This window comes from Dasypus novemcinctus, chromosome 9 (genome assembly GCF_030445035.2).
Source record: "Dasypus novemcinctus isolate mDasNov1 chromosome 9, mDasNov1.1.hap2, whole genome shotgun sequence".
In the NCBI taxonomy this organism is placed as follows: Eukaryota; Metazoa; Chordata; class Mammalia; order Cingulata; family Dasypodidae; genus Dasypus; species Dasypus novemcinctus.
Genome location: NC_080681.1, coordinates 124,991,423 through 125,008,002, shown reverse-complemented (window position 1 = coordinate 125,008,002; position 16,580 = coordinate 124,991,423). Strand labels below are relative to the sequence as shown.

The 16,580-nt window shown below is 40.7% G+C and overlaps 1 protein-coding gene and 1 pseudogene across 16 annotated transcripts in view; both read right to left on the bottom strand.

Moving 5' to 3' along the window:
• RERE (arginine-glutamic acid dipeptide repeats) overlaps positions 1–16,580 on the bottom strand; it is a 517,403-nt gene that overhangs the window by 144,222 nt on the left and 356,601 nt on the right. For all 16 annotated transcript variants that reach the window (XR_011649764.1, XR_011649765.1, XM_004481866.5 and 13 more), the window contains 3 exons: positions 14,160–14,208; positions 1,670–1,794; positions 404–503 (listed from right to left, as the gene is read on the bottom strand). Coding sequence is in view for 14 of the 16 variants with exons in the window: in XM_004481866.5 (XP_004481923.1) it covers positions 404–503; positions 1,670–1,794; positions 14,160–14,208 (274 nt within the window). In the remaining 2 variants the exon portion in view is untranslated. The remainder of the gene's footprint in view (positions 1–403; positions 504–1,669; positions 1,795–14,159; positions 14,209–16,580) is intronic.
• On the bottom strand, positions 10,788–11,621 carry LOC111761482 (insulin-like growth factor-binding protein 6 pseudogene; annotated as a pseudogene).

Genomic DNA, 16,580 nt, shown 5'->3' with positions numbered 1-16,580 from the left:
TAATCTCTCTAAATTTATTTCCTTATCTCTAAAATAGTTGTAATAATAGACATACTTCAGAGGGGTGTTGTGAGAAATAGGATCATCTATGCAGAGTACTAGGCTTTGTGAGATCTCAATAAATATTAACAATTACTGTTTAGGATCTCCTCTGAGGTTTACTACAACTCTGCAATACAGACACAGATTAGGAAATGAAGCTGGAGAAACCATGTCACTGGGCCAAGGTCTAGAAGCTCTAGGATCAAAACGAAAACCCATGTTTCAATTCTAGCAGTACACCAAAGTACTTGCTCCTGAGACGAAAGGCTACTTCACATTCCATGCTTGTCACATATTCCCTACAACCAGCAAAGGGATAAAATAATTTTCTTCCCACCAAGGGTGACTTTAAGAGACTTACTGTGTTCAATGCATTGAGAGTGGTGTCATCCCGAGATGCTGCAACACAACCATCTTCTGTGGAACCTCCATCACACATCCCTGCAAATGCTGCCATGCTCCTTCAGAAGAAAGGAAGGAAAAAACATGAGTACATAATTTTTTTTTAAATTACTTTTTATTTTCAAGAACACAGATTTTTTAACCCTAAATTTTCAGAGTACATTTTCAGCCCAGCCCAAATTCCATTACTAATGCACAGTAACTTAAGAGTTCTCAATTCTGCCTCAGCTCTGGCAGAAAAATAAGAAAAACTTCCTCTCCAAGTAGCCTGTCACTCAGGCAGAATGGGAAATGTTATTTTCAGTTAGGTACATCTGTTTTATTTCTTTCTACACTTTACTAGTACTCAGGTTTTCTTTCTGAGTGCATGAATAATCTAAATTTGCCCTAATAGTAGGCCAGCTTACAATCTTGTGGAATAGTCCCCATAAAACATAAAAAATTAAACCCTCTGAAACTTCATTTACTTCCTCTCATACTGTATACAACAACTACCTCCAAGTGAATTACAAGTAAGAAGGTAAAAGAATCTCCTAGCAGTCATTCACTCCATTCAAGCATTCTTATCACTACTGTATGCCACATGCACAACAATGCTGACCACAAAACAGCCACACTAAAATTGAGATGTTTTAAGCCTTGCTTTAGTGTTTTCATCTGTTGTACATTATTGATGCTGCAGACAGTGAGTCCCAGAAATCACTGCAGACAAAGGAAAGCTGTCTACCTACTCTTTGACATGTTAAGAACAGATATAAAATTCTCTTTTGTAGCTGAGGCCTTTGGATGTTGGCAAGTAAGTTCCATGGTGTAATCATAGATAAATGTTCTCACACCAGTAAGTCACAAAAATGCCCAAGTTGGGGTCAGGCATTGATGAACAGTCAGAGTACAGCAATAACATGAATCTGTAATGGAAATTTAAGATGGTCTGAATAACCCACTTTTTCTATGGGACTGAATGGTGTTGATAACTGTATATATGGCTTTAAGCTGTTTTCTTTCTGATGACGAGTTCCAAAATCTGACACGGGACAAACACCAAGAAGAATACCATGGTAAACCATTTTCCTCTGGTAGTAAGGATCAGGACCCTGATTACAAAGGGTATAAGAAAATTTAATGCCAGAGATTGGCCAACATACAAATACAATTTTCGATGTAAGGAGAAAGTTTATTGTCTACTAATCAATTCAGAAAGTATGATGGGGTGGAATCCTATTACCTTGCTGCCCTCAAGTACATAAGGAGGTCACAATCATTAACTCCAGGCATCCAAACCAGTTCCTCATGTTGGGTCACAGTGTCACCATCTGGGGAAGGAAACGGTTGCAAATCTGGAAGTTTGGCCTGTAAGACAGAAACAAAGTAATCACCATCAAGACTGCATATGAGAACAGATGCAATGGCTTACTGAAACTCTTTCCTTAGGCAGTAGGAAAATAACAGCAAAACTTTGAGTCATTTTCCATTGATCTGTGTCATACTCAGGATCATTCCACCACAGAAAATTGTACAATGGACTATATAATCTTTACTTAGGAGAAGTAAACTGTGTCAAAGCGAAACAGGGCCAACACAGTCTAAAGGAATACGTGCATATAAAATAATTAAAAACAAAAACAGCCTCAGAACATAGCTTTGAAGGAGAGAATCTCTCTCTCTCTCTCTCCCTCTCCAATATAACAAGTTTACAAAGAATAGGGAAGTGGATGTGGCTCAAGTGGTAAGAGCTTCTGCCTACCATATGGGAGAACCTGGGTTCAATTCCTGGGGCCTCCTGGTGAAAAAGAAGAAGAGAAATGTGTGCTTGTATGTGCAGTGAGCCAGTGTCCGCATGGCAAACCAAGGTCTGCAAGGCAAGCTGAGTGCCTGCACAGTGAGCCAGTGCCCACCCAAGCGAGTCATACAGCAAGATGATGACTCAACAAAAGAGAGAGGAAAGGAGACTCAAAGTCAAACGCAGGAGAAACCAGGAAGTGAGGTGGTCCAGCTAACAGGGAACCTCTCTTCACATCAGAGTTTCCCAAGATCAAATCCCGGTGAATCCTAAAGGAGAAAAAATGAGAAGAAGACCAAAAGAGAAATACATAACAGAAGATCACACAGCAAATGGATGAAGACAGCAAAAAGAGCAGGGAGAGGGGCGAGGGAAAGGGAGAAAACAAATAAATAAAAGAAATATACAAATAATGAAGGCTATCTACGAATGAACTCTCCTACTAGACAACTGCTGCTCTCGAGTCAATTAACAATGTGAGTCAAGATCATCATAAAACACATACACACAAAATCAAACCAGTGGTTCCTTCTTGGAAGGGGGCACTTACATATGAAGGGGCAGGAAAGAACTTTATGGGAAGACAGAAATGTTCTTCTATTTATTTGTTTGTTTGTTTGTTTTGAGGTACCAGGGCAGGAGACCAAACCTGGGACCTCCCATGTGGGAAGCCAGGCACTCAACCACTTGAGCCATATCCACTTCTCCGTGTCTCTCACCCCCCAGATGGCTCCCTCATCTGTTTGCTGTGTCTGCTCACTGTCTGCTCATTGCATCTGCTTGCTGGGTCAGCTTGTTTTGTCCACTTGTCTTCCTTTTATGAGGCACTGGGAACTGAACCTGGGACATTCCATGTGGGAGGTGGACACCCAACTGCTTGAGCCACATCTGCTTCCTCCATGTCTTGTTAGGAATATATAACAGCTGACTGAACAGTTTATATAAGAGAGCCACATCCACTCCCTGCTCATTGCATCTGCTCGTTGCATCAGCTCATTGCATTTGCTCATCTTTTTTAGGAGGCACTGAGAACTGAAACCGAGACCTCCCATGCAGGAGGTGGGCGCCCAATTGATTAAACGACATTCACTCCCTCCATGTCTTAACAGGCAAACACAACAGCTGACTGGACAGTTTACATAAGATAAGAACAATTTCAATGTAAGTAAAGCATATCTCAATTAAAGGAACAAAAAAAATATCTGAACAATGGTTTTCAACCACCAAGATTCTCTAATTCACCAGATTCAAATACCTCTGGCATTTTCTCATTCTCATGGTGCAAAGCAAGGGAAAGCAGGTACTGTGATTACCACAAGCATTGGAGACCGAAGAAATTAAAATGTTTTGCAACATATATGTTCAATTATCTCATTTCATTAAATGATAAATATGGGCCCACTAGTCTGATATTTTAAATAAAGAGCTAGAGTTTAAAACCTCCAAAAAACTAGGGGTGAGGGGGAAGGGGAGAAAAATAAATAAAAAATAAATTTTTAAAACCTCCAATGTTTCTGCCTGTTACATTCACTTTAAAGTACTATACTGTTGGAGGCTCAGTAACCCATTGTGTCTGTCCCCACTAATCACCAGAGAAAAATGAACTAGAAATAAAATTAAGAGCGTTTAAAGAAAAAGAAATGCAAATGGTTCTTAATAATAGGAAAGGTGATCAACCGTACTAATGAGAGAAATGAAATTAATGATACAATAGCATTTCCCACCTATCAGACTGGCATAAATCCTCAAGTTTGTTTGACAACATACAAAACTGCAACACAGTTTAAAAAAAAAAAACCCGAATAGACATTTTTCCAAAGAGGAAATACAAATGGCAAATAAACACACGGAAAGATGTTCAGCATACTAGCTAATAGGTAAATGCAAATCAAAATTACAATGAGGGAAGTGGACTTGGCCCAGTGGATGGGGCGTCCGTCTGCCATATGGGAGGTCCACGGTTCAGACCCCAGGCCTCCTTGATCCGTGTGGAGTTGGCCCATGCGTGGTGCTGATGCATACGGGGAGTGCCATGTCATGCAGGGGTGTCCCCCATGTGGGGGAGCCCCACACTCAGGGAGTGCGCCCCATAGGGAGGGCCACCCAGCGCAAAAGAGAGTGCAGTCTGCCCGGGAATGGTGCCACGCACAGAGAGCTGACACAGCAGGATAACGCGGCAGGAAGAAACACAGATTCCCATGCTGCTGACAACAGAAGTGGACAAAAAGAACAACATGCGGCAAAATGGACAGAGAGAGCAGACAGCTGGGGTGGGAAGGGGGAGGGAGAGAAATAAATAAAAAAATAAGTCTTTGAAAAAAAATTACAATGAGATATAATTTCACACCTAATAGGCCATTTCTAAAACCAAACAAAACTACAAGTGTTGGGATAGGATGTAGAGAAATAGTATGAATGTAAAATTGTACAGCTGCTGTGGAAAACTGTTTGGCAATTCCTAAGGAAGTTAAATAAAGATCTGTCATGTTATCTGGCAATATCATTATTAGGTATATATTCAGAAGAACAAGAGTGGGAACATGAAAAGACATCCTTTTCACAGCAGCATTATCCACAATCACAAAGAGATGGAAACAACCCAGGTGTCCATCAACTGATGAATGGATAAATAAATTGCAATATACACATATTATGGAATATTATTTAGCTGTAAGAATAAATGAAGCCATGATGTGTATGGCAACATGGATAAACCTTGAGGACATGCTGAGTTAAGCAAGTCAGACACAAAAGGACAAATTTATGATTTCACTATTATGAACTAAATAATGAGCAAATTCATGGAGTTAATAGCTAGAACATAGGTCACCAGAAAATAGAAAGAGGATAAAGAATGGAAAGCTGAGGCTTAATCTGAGCAAAACTGGTTAAAACTCTGTTTATAAATGTTTGGAAATGGATAGAAATGATGAAAGCACATTTTATTGTTTCTAACTAGTCAGAGATAATTACGGATATGACAGTGTTGGAAGAGTAAATCTAAGGTTATGTATACCATTAAGAAAAAAACTTAAAAATTAAACATGGGACCAAATAGCCTAGCCAACACTCTTATGGACAATGAGTATGGTGAATAATGCATATGTAAGAATGTTTTTCTCTGAAACAGAAAAAATATGTTAATGTTACAAGATGTTAAAAATAGGGTGATATTTAGGCAAAAACATAACCAAAGTGAACTATGGACTGTAGCGAATAGTAATATGTTAATATTCTTCCATCAGTGCTGTGAGGAAAAAAAAGTATGCTAAAATGAAAGAAATCAGACACAAAGTACTACATAACGTTTAACTCCATCTATACAAAATATAAAAACAAATAAGCTTACAGAAAAAAACAGATTAGAGGTTAGGTAGGGCAGGGGAAGGATAGAGAGATTGAGAGGTGACTACAAAGGGGTATTTCTTTTTGGAGTAAAGAATATTCTGTAATATTGATTGTAGTGATGAAAGCACAACTCTATGATTATACCAAATATAACTATTGTACACTTGAGACGGATTGTTTGGTTTATAAAATAGGTTTCAATAAAATCGATTTAAAAAAGTCAAACCAAGGATTCACAATATTTTACTTTCCAATTACAAACTGTATTTAAGAATAAAGATAGGGAAACAAATGTGGCTCAACCTATTGGGCTCCCGTCTAACATACAGGAAGTCCGGGGTCTAATGCCCAGGGCCTCCTGATGAGGACAAGCTGGCCCACATTGCAGGAGTGCCGCCTTGCACGGGAACACCACCTAGTGTGGGAAAGCCACCCTGCACAGGAGTGCTGGCCGACGTGGAGAGCTAGCGCAACAAGATGACACAAGGAGAGAAAATAAGATGACGCAGCAGAACAGGGAGTTGCAGAGGCGTGAAAGAGTAATTGCCTCTTTCCCACTCAAGAAGGTCCCAGGATCAGTTCCCAGAGCTGTCTAATGAGAATACAAGCAGATACAGAAGAACACCCAACAAATGGACACAGAGAGGAGATAACAGAGGAAATGGGGAGGGGGAATAAACCTTTAAAAAAAATTTTTGTGCATCAGGATTTTTAACAGTTTTGTTCATTAAAATAAAGATAAAAAATACATTGGATATTTTAAGTTGTTTTTTTTTTGTTTTTATGTTTTTTTTAAAAAGCACCTGTATGAGGTAATGACGTGAAGGCAAAATGGTACAATATCTCTGAAGGATAATTTGGAAATGTCCTAAAAAATACAGATATACTTGCCCTCTAAGTTAGCAATCATCCTTCTGGAGATATATCCCAAAGATTAAATGGCAGAAACATACAAATTTATATGCATAGTCTATATGCTGCAGCATTACTTGTATGGCAAACTTGTAACAGAACCTACCGAAATGTCCATCAACAGTACCTAGAAGAATAAATGTATATCTATACAAAGGAGTTCCATGAAGTGGCAGGAAGAAATGAGGAACAGCTTTATATACTGTTATGGAGGGAATGCCAAGGCATATTGTTAAAAGAAAAAGAAAGGTAGCAAAAAATGTGTATTTTACACTATCAGTTATCTAAGAAGGGAAGGGGAATAAACATAAGTAGGGCAAATTAAAATCTTTAAAAAAAAAGATTAACATAGGGGAGGGAGGGAAACATTTGGAGGGGACAGGGATAGAGGTTAGATTTCTTTTCAGTACACTTTGAAGATTTGACTTTGGAGCCATGTAAACATCTTCCATAAGTATATAAACAAAACTATTTAAAAACAGTAACCAACCCAGTAACAACGAACACCCTAGCACCCAGTCTCTAAATGCTATTTCCCAGTAAAACAAAAGAGGGCTCCTAAGAGGAAAGTTTAATTTCTAGGGCAGGAGTGCATAAAAGATGAAGCATTAAAATCATGTCATAACAGGTAAAAGGAAACCTATCAAAGACAAGTGAAGCCAAATTAAAAGGATGCTGAAACCAGCAGGAAGAGGCTAGCCAAAGATGAGATAATTTATTCATCAATAAGAATAGCAGAAATGGATTAAAAGATAACAAATGATTTTAAATCAATGCGTTTACAATACTTGAAAAAAAAAACAAACAAACACCAACAACCCTTAATGGTCACCACTGGAAAATGTAGGGGAACCAACTCAAAATTTTGAAAACTGCTTTTATCTTGCCTTTTCTATATGATCTGTACCTTCAGGGAACTTTCTTCAGCAATAAAATGAAGAAGGAATGATATAATAACAACACCATTTTGAAGTCCTTAATGAAAGAATGGATCTAACTACAATATAATTAAAAGAGCAGAAAAGCGGATTTGGCTCAATGGATAGAGCTTCCACCTACAATATAGGAGGTCCAGGGTTCAAACCCAGGGCCCCCTGACCCTTCTAGTGAGCTGGCTCACGTGCAGTGCTAATGCGTACAAGGAGTGCCATGCCACACAGGGGTGGCCCCCCACGTAGGGAAGCCCCACGTGCAAGGAGTGCACCCCACAAGGAGAGCCGCCCCACAAGAAAAAAGCACAGGCTGCCTAAGAGTGGCGCCGTACACGAGGAGAGCTCACACAGCAAGATAACACAACAAAGAAAGACACAAATTTCTGGTACCGTTGACAAGAATGTGAGAGGACACAGAAGAACACACAGCAAATAGAGAGAGCAGACAAGAGGGGTGGAAGGGAAGAGAAATAAATAATTAAGTCTTTAAAAAATAAATATATATATATATATAAAAAAAAAGAGCATGTTTCCCTCCTGAAAGAAGTACATTATACCATTCATGAAGTAATCTTGTGGAGGGGTGGGTAGAATAAGGAATCAAATCAGTATTTGATTAAACCTTTGGATTTAACCACTAGTATTCATGAAATGCAGAGGACAAGGAAACAAGATTGATATATATGGATGCAATCAGCAAAATTCCGACTGGGAAATCCTATAGGACAAATCACCCAACTTCTTCCACACAAACATTGAGGGTGCGGGTGGGGTGTGGGGATGTAGATAGAGAAGAAGCCTACAGACTAAAACAGATTTAAGAGACATACCAAATAACTGCATTGTATGGGCCTTTAGATACCAATTTGCAATATAAAAAATTATGAGACTATGAGGGAAATTTGGACATAGGTGGACACTTGAATATTAAGAAAGTGATCATTTTTATTAGGTTTGATATAATGATTGTGTTTTTTATTTTAAAAGAGCTCTTATCTTTGGAATATTACTAAAATGATATATTTATGATTTGTTTCAAAATGGGAGGTATAAGGGAATGTAAATCAAACTAGTTTGATATCTGTGAAACCTGAGTAATGAGGATATGGGGCATTACTGTACTACTTTTTTTTTTTTTAAGGCGACACCAGAGATTGAACCTGGAACCTCATATGTGTAAAGCAAGCACTCAACCACTGAGCTACACCTGCTCTGCTCCCTCTACTTTATTTTTTCCTCTATTTTTTTTTTTGGACATTAAAAAATATAAGAGGTGCCCATATATCCCCCACCCCTCTCACCCCACTCCTCCCACATCAACAAACTCTTTCATCATCACAGCACATTCATTGCATTTGGTGAATACATTTTGAAGCACTGCTGTACCACATGGATTGTGGTTTACATTGTACTTTACACTCTCCCCCAGTCCACCCAGTGGGCCATGGGAGGACATACAATGTCCAGCATCTGTCCCTGCAGTACCACCCAGGACAACTCCAAGTCCTGAAAATGCCCCCACATCATATCTCTTCTTCCCTCTCTCTACCCTCAGCAGCTACTGTGGCCACTTTCACCACATCAGTGCTACAATTTCTTCTATTACTAATCACAATAGGTCCATAGTAAAATACCAGTAAGGCCACTCTAATCCATACTCTATTCCTCCATCCTGTAGACCCTAGGATGGTTATGTCCACTCTACCTCTATATCGAAAAGGGGCTCAGATTTCACGTGGATGATGGATGCAATTCTCCTGCTTGCAATTGTAGGCATTCTTGGTTCCCTGGTGTGGTGGTTGACCTTCTTCACCTCCCTGTTAGATGGCCAGGATAAGTCCAATAAACCAGAGGGTAGGAGTTGCAAGTCTGCTGAGGCTCAGGGCCCGGCTGTCACATGGACAGTCCAGAGATTCATGTCTCCTGAGGATACAGCAACCCCAGCACCAACCAGAGGTTGAGTAAAAGTGACAGAAGAGGTATGTGTAGAAAGGTTATATCTGAGTCCAACTCCATCACACTCAGGAACAAAAACTCCAAAGTAGGGCCAACTGACATGACACTGAACTCCAGAGGCATCTGCCATGACCAAAGAACCTGCGGGTCTCTGTAGCCCTCAGGAGAGCCAGTTCCTGGGGTTGTATTTACCTAGGTTGTCTTTGGGACCCTGCTGAGGCATAAGTAAGCATGACCCCTCTGATGACCTCCCGAATCTTTTGGGAAGACTCTTAGCCATATAAACTCATTTGTCCTTTCCATTTCCCCCTTTTATTCAAGGTCAAAAAACAGTTTTTAACATCTGATATTACATGCAGGCTGAGATAGTCTGCTAGTCTGAGTTGATCCTTTTATTCAAGGTCTTTTTCTAGTTACATCATCAACTGGTGCTTGGTAATAATCCCTTGGCGCCAGGGAGGCTCATCCCCAGGAGTCATGTCCCAAGTCAGGGGGGAAGGTAATGCATTTACATGCTGAGTTTGGCTTAGAGAATGGCCACATTTGAGGAACATGGAAGCTCTCAGGAGGTAACTCTTAGGCACCCCGCAGCTCTAGGCCTAGTTCATATTTCAGGCACACAGACTCATAAGCATAGTCATCAGTATCAAGGGCTCACTGTTGGACCATACTTCCTTGTTGGTCTTTGCCATTGTACTAGGGGGATGTTGCTGTTCCACTGTGGAATGTGATAAAGCTCTCCTGGCTAGGAACTTAGCACTCCCTTAGTTGTCGTTTTTAACTATAACTACTATGAAAATATCCAAACATTTTTATGTACCCTGTATACACGCCCTGGAGAACTCCCTCCCAACCATATGCCCCCATCAATAATACCCCACACCAGTGTTCCTTCCCTGCCATAGCTGAACCTCTCTGTGGTCCAAAACTTCTTCGAAATTGAAGCCTAATATATTGCCAAACTCCATTAAAACTAAAATGGAATATAGTGACAGGCTTAAAGGTTAGATATACAATACATACTAATTTAGAAAAATTAAATAAAGCAAAAATAAATTAGGGTATTAAAAATTGAAAAGGCTTTGCTCCCCCTACTTTTAAAGTAAGGGTTTTTAACAAGGGGTCTGTGAGCTTGAATTTAAATTCAAAAGAACATTATTTTTGTTGTAATATGTTAGTGTGGGTGTGATATATTTATTAAATAATACATAGTGTGGACTTAGTAAGGGGTCCATGGTTTTGACTTGACTGACAAAGGGGTCCATGGAACAAAAAAGGTTAAGAATCCCCATTTTAAAGGAAAAATTTCCCATTAAAAAGTACATATTTTTAGGCCAGAGACCCCCAAAACAGCTTTATTAGCATCCCATGCCAATACCAACCATCTTCCCACTTGAGAACTGTGTTAAGGCCCATGGTGAGTGGGACAAGGAGGCAGGAGCTGAAGGGAGAGTGTGGGGCTTGGGGCCCCTGAGCTACTTATGGTTCAATAAATAACCCAAGCGACACTGACAGCGCTTCTACTAGTGGCCTCACAGCACCCTCCACCCTGCCTTAGCTGCTGATCCCAGAGGGACAGAAGGCGCTTCCACTGTTGTCTGGGGACCTCTGCAGGAGCAGCTCTGCCACTTCTGGTAGAAGTCTTGATGGTCACAATTAATCATATAGAGGGTGTGAGCCCAGCAGTATACCTCAGTCTGGAGTTGCTGTAGGACTGAGCTCAGGTGTTAGTAGGAGGGGCCCATCTCAGCAGCTTGGAGACCCCCAGGATTGGGCCGGGAGAGGGTGGCAGAGGTCCCAGGATTCCTCTCTTGGTCTCTGCAGTTCACATCAAGTGGGTGGGTGGTCCCTCCTGGGGGTTTACTCTCCTTTGAAGTCTCCTCTGAGGGCGCATGGGCCTGGCAGCAGCAACCTCACTCCAACAGCAGAGTCCACAAAGGTGCCTCATCTTCCTTTGGCAGCTGACACTGCAATTCTGGGGCAGAGTTCAGGGTGTAGACTCCACACTGCTCCCACTCCCTCCTGAGGCAGCCCCCACTTTCACACAGCTCTCTGCCGGCAACCCTCCTCCATACAGCCCCCTGGACAATCTCCCTGCAGCTTCTGCCCGCAGCCTGAGCCCTGTGCCAAGGTGCCTCCTAGGTGGGCAGCAAGCAGCAGAGATAGCAGCAGCAGTGGTGGTAGCAGTCTGTGGGGGATCACAGCCATGTTTTTTACTATGTCCACTCCTCCCAGAGCTAGAGAAGAGCAGCTACTGCCTGCCGCAGTCCCTCTGCCTTAAAAAAACAATTAAAAATTTTAAGGTGGTAAATGTTGCCAATTCAATGAAGAAAGAAAGTCCTGTTTTTTTAAAAATATAAAGCATGTAGAATAAATTTAAAATCTGATATAATACAAATAACTCAATTTAAAATGAGAGAACAAAAATCAAGGCACAGTGAAATCTGCTCCCTTTCCAAAAATTCAAGGATCTTTTACTTAAGAACCATTTTTTCTGTAATTATAAAGGGCAAAAAAAATCTGTAAAACAAAAGTCTGGCACAAATATCTCAAGACACTGGTAACACAGAGGGAAAAAGAAAAAATGGAAGGGATAAATATCCTAGTACAAAAGAGGATAGAGAAAAGGACATGTGATCCTGGCTAAGTACAGGGTTCCTTTGACTAAAAACTCGTGGCCCGAAGGCACAGAAAACGCAGGCCAAAGGTGGTAGTGAGGTCCACCTAGATGGCTTACTTGAACAAGGTAGACATTCAGGACAGCTTTTTTCTGTCTCTATTAGTTATTTTTAATTTTTTTAAGATTTATTTATTCCCCCACCCACCCCTCACTCAACGTTGCCGTCTGTGCTCACTGTCTGCTGAGTTCATTCACTGCATGTCCTTCTGTGTCTGCTTGTCTCCTTTTCTTGTTTTCTCTTTAGGAGGCAATGGCAACAGATCCTGGGACCTCCGACATGGGAGATAGGCAATCAATCACTTGAGCCACACCTTAGCTTCCTGGTTGGTTGTGTCTCTCATTGTCTTTCCTCTGTGTCTCTTTTTCGTTGCGTCATCTTGTTGAGTTAGCTTACAGCGCAGGCCAGCTCACTTTCAGGAGGCCCTGGGAACCAAACCCAGGACCTCATATATGGTAGACGGGAGTCCACTTGCTTAAGCCACATCTGCTTCCTTCTATCAGTTATAATGCTCATTCTGAGATGAGATGTTTTGTAGCAATTATATGCCTCTGATGGTTTCAGTGTTTTGCTTATTTTTTAAGATTTATTTTCCCCTCCCCTGCCCTCACCCTGCTGTTTTTGCTGACTGTGCCCACTCCCTGTGTGATCTTCAGTATCTATTTTTCTTTTTTGTCTTCTCATCTTTCTCCTCTAGGATTCAGAGAGATTTGATCCTGGGGAATTCTGATGTGGAGAGAGATTCCCTGTCAATGCACCACCTCAGTTCCTGCTTTCTGCTGTGCTTCACTTTGACTCTCCACTTCATCTCTCTTTTGTTGTGTCATCATCTTGCTGTGTGACTCACTTGCATGGGCACTGGCTCGCCGCACAGGCACTAGCTCACATCGCAGAAACTCACGTGGGCACTTGGTTCACCACACAGGCACTCACGCAGGCAAAGGCTTACTGTGCAGACACACTTTCTCTTCTTCTTTTCAACGAGGAGGTCCCAGAGATCGAACCTGGGTCCTCCCATATGGTAGGCAAAGGCCTTATCATTTGAGCCATCTCTGTTTCCCTGTGTTTTGCTTTTAATATTCAGTTACTTTCTTTCTCATTACAGAGTTAAAATGGGTTCCAAAAAGAGTGAATGAAAATAAGGAAACTGACATATAATAAATGCTCAAAATCTAATTAGAAGACTAACACTTATGTGTTCTGATATGGAGTTGTCTGTATCTCTGCTGCCTATATCTCATGTCTCTAGAATGAGCGGGCCATAGCAGCTGACTTACCCAACATCCATTCCAACTCAAATGACGGTCTATGCCAGTCATGCTAAACCCATTTTCCTCATGGTTTAGAAATCAATTCATGACTGGCTCACCTCATGCCAATGAAAAGTGTGGTGATTTTGGGGGGACCTTTTGAGAAAATTTCCCTTGCTCCTAAGGGGATAAAAAGGAAGAATGCTCTCTTCCTCTGAACACCTATTATATTTCATTCATTGTAAGATCCACTATTATCTGCCTTTAGAAAGGAGACATGCTGCTGTTTAAATTATAATCATACTCAGAATGTACAATGAAGCCCAACATCAGAGATAATAAAATGTGAGGGGGGGGAGTGATCTTAGCATCAGTAAAACCAAGCTACCAGTCTAAGAATGAAGCCAACTCATGGAGGACAGCTGAGACACAAGAGAAACTCAGATAGGACAGCAGAGCCCTGATCTGGCCTGACCTAGATGCCCTGATCAGTAAGACAATAAAGAGCCATTCTGAGCCAGTTCCTGCCAATCCGAAGCATCTTAACGGATAGAGAGATCAAAAAATGTAACAATGAACATGAGGCCGGAGTCTGAAATAAAACATGAGACTGAATAAAGCATAAGAAGGCACAGGTCACAACACAACAGGCTTCCAACCAAAATAACTATCTCAACTCTTCTGAAAGAAAGCAGTTTTTAAAACTTTAAAATAAAAGCATGTGGTCACCTGAAAAAAAAAAAAATCTCAGCATTTATATAAAATTCTCTATAGCAAAGGCGCTGCTTAACATAATGAAGAATACAGAGAACAATAAGAAATAAAAACATATTAAAGAAGCAACTAAAATTTGCTTTACCTGATGGCTAGGACCAACACGAATTTCCCCCTGGGTACTGTTCAGCCTCCTGTCATGAAAAGAGCAGATACAATTAGCATAAAACAGTTTTGACACACATCTACACATTCTTCAACAAGAGTAATTCACTGAAAATAAATGCGGGACAACTCAGGAAGACTTAACTTTCCTACTATTTCAAAGGACGCCCCATCCAACATACCACCGTTCTCCCACATACACATGCGTCTCTAAAAAACTCTTCCTTCTGAAAACCTAATTTCTGCAGCTTCCTGTCTCAAGTACCTTCCCATGACATCTCATAGAAAGGTACATTCCTATAGTGCAATCCCAATCACACGTTTCTTCTATTCAAAACATTTCAGAGTATCCTGGCCTTCTTGAAACTTATATTTTAATTAGGGAAGAAAAAACAAAACAAAATAAACAATTGGTCAGATAATTAAAAATACGGAGGAATTAAGTAGATGGTAAGTGATAAAATATTTTTACAGCCACAGGACAGTTAGAAAAGACTTCATTAATAAAATGAAACTTGAGCTTAGATGTAAAAGATGTGAAGGAATGAGCCCAGCTGGTACAGGGTGAAAGAGCTTATCTCATTTTTGTCTGTGCCATTCTTACTGAATTTGCAATGCTGTCCCTTTCCTTGTTCCAAAACCCTAATCATCTAAGTTCCTTATAAAAGCTAATGTTTCCATGAAGCCTTTCTTGATATTGTCCTCAATTTCACTCCACAAACTCCCACCAAACAGTGCCTTCCTCTGTTTACCCCTTCATGAATTATCTGTTGAATGCCTGTTGTGTCCCAGGCTTTGCACAGGGCCTTGAAATAGTTCCTGCTCTCCCAGAGCTCAGTTTCTAGCTCTCTGACTCTCAACTTTGCATCATGACTATCTGTGGGCCATCTTAGGGAAACCCATCCCATGCCCAGTGACAAGTAATTTTTCTGTTTTATAGTCACCTTAGAATTTTCAATAGTGGCAAGAAGAGGGCTTTTACATAGTGAGAGCTGCTCAATGATTATCTGTTGACTTGACTGAGCTGGAGAGCAAAATAAAGCAGCAAATAACCGAAGAGTTGACAAAGTCTCTTATTTTTCTCCTGTGGATCCGATACCACTCCCTTCCCCATTATGTTTGAAGCTGTTAAAATGAATTTTGGAAAACTTATTATTTGCTTTAGGACTCTTGGGTCAGTACTTTCTTCTTTAAAACCAGCATTTTTTCTCATGAAGAGCCATTTTAGTAAAGGTAGACAGTAGACATGACAGAGAGAGAAGAGTAACAAAAAGAAAAGAAGTCAGGTACTCAGGTCTTAAGACGCTTACAATTCAATGTGGTTAAAAGGGAAACTTTTGTTATATATGTTACTAGAATAAAAACGAAAAAAAACAAAAAAAACACACAACAAAATAAAACATAGAGGGCTGTACAACACAGTGACCACTATTATAAGCAACAGACTATAGTTAATAGTACAATTATAAAATGTTCTCTCACGAATTGTAACAAAGGTACCACTCTAATGCAAGGTGATAATAAAAGGGTGGTATATGGGAACTCTGAATTTTATGAAAGATTTTTATGTAAACCTACAACTTCTCTAATTAAAAAAAAAGTAACATAAACATAAACAAACAAGCAAGCTGTTAATCCCTCTAACTAGGGAAGTATCAGCCATCTCTAAAATACCAAAGAATAGATCCAGTCACTACATTCATAAATCAATAAAAAGTCGTAGGACAAATAGCGTACATAAATACTAAGGAGAGTGGTCAAAATTAGGAAGGCTTCAAAAGGAAACACCCTCTGAAGTGGCTAACTTCTAAAGAGAACACTGAAGGAGAAAAGATGCACAATAGGGAAAAACAAAAGGGAGGTTTTCCAAGTAGGGATAAACCATTCAAAATGAAGAGGTGATGGACTGAAAGAGAGGGACTGTGATGGAAGAGAGCTTACAGGAAGGGCTTTTATTTTTTTTTAAGTTTTTCCTAAGCCTTTTTTTTTTTTTTAGATTTATTATTTATTCCGCACCTCCCCCCCTCCCCCTAGCTGTCTGCTCTCTATGTCCATTCACTGCGTGTTCTTCTGTGACCACTTCTATTCTTATCAGCGGCACCGGGAATCTGTTTCTTTTTGTTGCATCATCTTGTTGTGTCAGCTCTCCGTGTGAGCAGCACCATTCTTGGGCAGGCTGAGCTTTCTTTAGCGCTGGGTGGCTCTCCTTATGGGGCACACTCCTTGCACATGCGGCTCCCCTACGCAGGGGACACCCCTGCGTGGAACAGCACTCCGTGCCCGCATCAGCACTGAGCATGGGCCAGTTCTACACAGGTCAAGGAGCCCTGGGGTTTAAACCATGGACACCCCATTTGGTAGGTGGACGCCCAATCCATTGGGCCAAGTCCATTTCCCAAGG